This window comes from Trachymyrmex cornetzi, unplaced genomic scaffold (genome assembly GCF_001594075.2).
Source record: "Trachymyrmex cornetzi isolate Tcor2-1 unplaced genomic scaffold, Tcor1.1 scaffold1030, whole genome shotgun sequence".
Lineage (NCBI taxonomy): Eukaryota > Metazoa > Arthropoda > Insecta > Hymenoptera > Formicidae > Trachymyrmex > Trachymyrmex cornetzi.
In genome coordinates, this window is record NW_017295577.1 from 100,925 (window position 1) to 105,385 (window position 4,461).

At 28.7% G+C, this 4,461-nt stretch overlaps 1 protein-coding gene across 6 annotated transcripts in view; it reads left to right on the forward strand.

Moving 5' to 3' along the window:
• The window catches only part of LOC108758776 (Glycerol kinase 2), an 82,481-nt gene extending 80,366 nt beyond the window's left edge, over positions 1–2,115 (forward strand). For all 6 annotated transcript variants that reach the window (XM_018503892.1, XM_018503901.1, XM_018503919.1 and 3 more), the window contains one exon: positions 1,593–2,115. In XM_018503892.1, coding sequence (XP_018359394.1) covers positions 1,593–1,690 — 98 coding nt within the window. In that variant the 3' untranslated portion in view covers positions 1,691–2,115. The remainder of the gene's footprint in view (positions 1–1,592) is intronic.
• The last annotated feature ends 2,346 nt before the right edge of the window (positions 2,116–4,461 follow it).

The following is a 4,461-nucleotide window of genomic DNA, read 5'->3' on the forward strand; positions in this document are numbered from 1 at the left end:
ATTTCAAGTAAAAAAGTCCATATAAACATGTGTCCTAAACGACTTAGTTTCCGAAATACAGGATAGGTCGAGCAGGAACTCAACCTTGGCCTCCTAGATTCCCAGACTTAAATCCTTTGGATTATTTCCTTTGAGGGCATCTGAAATCATTGGTTTATACCACCCCAAATAAGAATGAGAATGATTTGAGGAATCGAATAGTTGCTTCATGCGAGGCAATACGTAACACACCTGGTATCTTTGAGCGTGTACGTCAATCTTTGAAAAGAAGGCTCGATAGATGTATCATAGTGTAAGGTGGACATTTTCAACAATTCATCTAATTGTTTTATTTCGTCAGAAGAACTGAAGCCTGTCTTCGTTTTTCTGTTTTTGACTAGTTTTTGACTAGTTCAAGTTGTATTTCTTTCAAATAAACAGATTATTACACGTTTAAATTTTTTTATTTCGGAAACTAAGCCGTTTAGGACACATGTTTATATGGACTTTTTTACTTGAAATAAACCAAAGAATCGCTCTGTTGAGTTTGGGAACATTAAACTAACACCCTGTATATATGTACAGGGTGTCCCGACCTTTTTTGCCAATCACTTTTGTGTAGATAGAGCGAATTAAACTGAGTCGAAAAGTCCTCTATCATTTTGCAATTTTCGCAATAGTTAACAAGATATTAATTACTAAAAATTGCAAAATATTGGTCTTGAATAATTTTTTACTTAAATAATATCAATTTTACAGAAAAACTGCAACAGACAAAAATTATTTATTTTCTTCTCATAAAATTTTGAGAATTTTTTCAGAATTTTTTATTATCTTTTTAGTACTGCATTTTCTTCAATCATTATCAACATGAGAAAATACAATATTAAAAAATTCTGAAAAAATTCTCAGAACTTTATGAGAAGAAAATAAATAATTTTTGTCTGTTGCAGTTTTTCTGTAAAATTGATAGTATTTGAGTAAAAAATTATTCAAGACCAATATTTTGCAATTTTTAGTAGTTAATATCTTGTTAACTATTGCGAAAATTGCAAAATAGTAGAGGACTTTTCGACTCAGTTTAGTTCTCTTCGACTCAATCGCTCTATCTACACAAAAGTGATTGGCAAAAAAGGTCGAGATATATTGAATATGCAATATATAAGTATCTATATATTATAGGTAAATGTATATATACATCTATATATTGTGTATAATAATATATAAATTATTTAATAATTTTCTGCTGTTCAAATTTAAAAAGCAGTTATTTAAATTTTTTTTTGAAACTTTATGTACCGATTTTCAATAACAGCCTTTGACATAAATGTGTGTGTATTAAAACACAGCATTAAATTCAAGACAATTTTTAAATAATCGCATAAGAAATTTTAAAAACATGCGATATAAAAGCAGAACTCCTGATGTCTAACGAATTAAAAAAAGGCTTTCTTTGTCCTATAAAAGATTTGAGACATTAAAGTCATCCGGACATGATATTCGCTAAAAATAACAAAAGAAATCAGCAGTTTTTTCAAATATTACTTCTATTACGCTCCCTGGTTTTATATCGCACAAATCTTACATTTAATGTATTTTTTTTTATGTTTCAGATGAAAAATACTGCATACTAGCGTCTATTCCTGCCAGTTGGTTTTTAATATCGAGCTTTATTCTCTTACGGTTAAGTTATTACATAGGGAAGCGGTGACAGCAAGTCAACATTATCGATACGCAAGTTCCCGTAGACAGTGGATAGTCCTAATTGCAGCTCATTGCAGAAAAAACTTGAAATGATTGTAGAGCTTACTCACTCATACATACGTCGATACAACGACGAGTAATGTATTACGAAATGATCAGGAAGAAAATATTGTTTCTTTAAATATGAGTTTCATACATTTCGATGCGATTTATCAGAATTACATTCATAGTGTGATCCTCAGCCAGGACAAATACGCTAATCATTGGTCTTCGAGTTTGGAAATGAATAACGCAATCAGCATAAAGTGTATATTTTATGTGTTTATTTATAATCTTATTTTATTTTCTGTGAAATAATAATATCAGATTTCTTGTAGGATTGAGATGGAACAATAGAATTTTTTGTGAGATTTGTACTTTGAATTTACTTCGCGTGCACAATTCCATCTTTGTTATTATTATTATATTTATTGTAAATACCATATATATGTATACAATTTTCAATTACATAGAATACGGAACTTACTTATTTTATGCATCTGATTGTACATAACGTTTTACTTTAATCGCTTGGTAAAAATTTGTTCATGCATAAATATATATAAATATATCTAAACATACATAAATATATATAATTATATGTGAAATGTGTCTATACATGGCCATACATTCTTCTTTCTTTTGTAAAAAAAATTACTGTTTGTAGAGTAAGAGAAAAATAATAATAATAATATAAAAAATATAAAAAATAATTAAAAGGATAATTTTCATATTATTTATTTTAGAAAAAATCAAGTTTCGAAAAATGTAAAAAAATTGTTCATAATATATAATTATAAACAGTAACATATAATTATAAATAAAAAATATATAATTATATATAAGCAATTTTTTTATATTTTTTCAAACTTGTTTTTCTTCTAAAAAAACAATACGAAAATTATCCTTTTAATTATTTTTTTTCTTATTATTATTATTATTATTTTTCTTACACTAAATAGTAATTTTACGAAAGAAAGAAGCATGTATGACCATGTATAGATATATTTCATGTATAATTATATATTTATACATGTTATGTATGGTCAGATATATTTATATATGTACATGCATGAAAAATTTATATTGTTTATGATCCATTTCAGGATAATTACTCTAATTGGAAATAAAATGTGTTTAAGTCTTTTATGTCTGTTTTTTTTATTCCTGCACTAGACTGTACTAAAATTTTTCTTGCTTTCACCAAATATCAAATATATGTCGAAATTTTAGTTCTACATTACATTTACAAGTTCCATCAAATTTAGAAAATCAACGTAGGTTCTCGAGATGATATTATAACATAATTGGCTATTGTCTTCCTTTGATGCTCTCTATGAATGGTTACTTATTTCCGTTTTCTTCATATTGAGAATCAAAGGAGGATTTTAGAATCTCCAAAAGGACTTTTAAGTGCTATACTTTTTTAGAAATTGGATATAAATCGGAAATTTATATTTTCTTATCCCACATATTCAATTTGCATTTAATGCATGCGATTTTGTATTTTTAAAATGTAATATATTAACTACATAATTTACTTATTAACTGGCAGATGGAACATGTGAGAATGAATAATAAATAATTTAGTGAAATTAAATAATTCAACAATTAATTTTGTAAACAATTAATTTTATTTCTTTTGTGTATAATCTGTTTAATTAATGTTATTATTTATTATTGTTTTACAAATAATTCTATATTTAGTAGGCTATATGATATATACGAATATATTTTTTAAAAAAGTATAATTTAACATTTAATATGATATCCCAGATAGTAAAATACCTCCACGATATTAGTACGGTGAGCGTACGGCGTACTATGCGTACTGATACCGTACCCGTCAGGTACGTGCGTACCTAGGCGTCGTCTACAATACACGGAGTAAGAAGTAAGAGTAAGAAATTGACCAATCACAGTCGAATGTGAGAAGAATAATCGACTGTGATTGGTCAATTTCTTACTCTTACTTCTTACTCCGTGTATTGTAGACGATGCCTAAAGAGTACAGTACCGGTACACCATGCTTTTAGTACGCCGTCCCGATAATGTACGCATGTTACTAAAATTAATTAATTTTATAGTTTTATTGCTAAAATGAGTATTATTATTGATTAATATCTTATTCTAGAGTACACATCACAAAATTATGATGAAAAAAAAAAAGATTTTCCCTGAATTCGGGAACTAATTTCATAGTACTTCGAAGCGGTCACCCATCCGATTGCATACCGCCATTTACTATGCTTGACTTCTGAAAGAAAACCGCACTTCGATGATCCACGAACACCTGTATACTCGTGAATGTATAGCTATGATATAGCTGTTCAATATATGGTCCTGATAGAAATTTATGCAGTTCAACTAAACATCCAGTCAGTTACTGTCTAATTATATTGTTACGTATATTTTATTTTAATGTTATAACGACTATTTTCAGGTTAGGCAATCATACGCTGTACTTTCGCATTACCACCGACGAGATACTATTAAAGACCGACAACCTTAGGTAAATTTTCGGTGGTATAAAAAGGGCCCGGAGGACCAGGAGGTAATTGTAGAGCGTTGTCATTATCGACTGCTTTGGCTGCTCCAAAGATAAATTTTACCTCATGTAATCACTGTTTTATCAGAAATGTATTAAGTTGATAAATCTAGAATGTCCCAGATATACCCAGATAGACAAGCGTGCGATACCCGCACAAGATACCGCTACCGTACTGTTACTGTACTGCC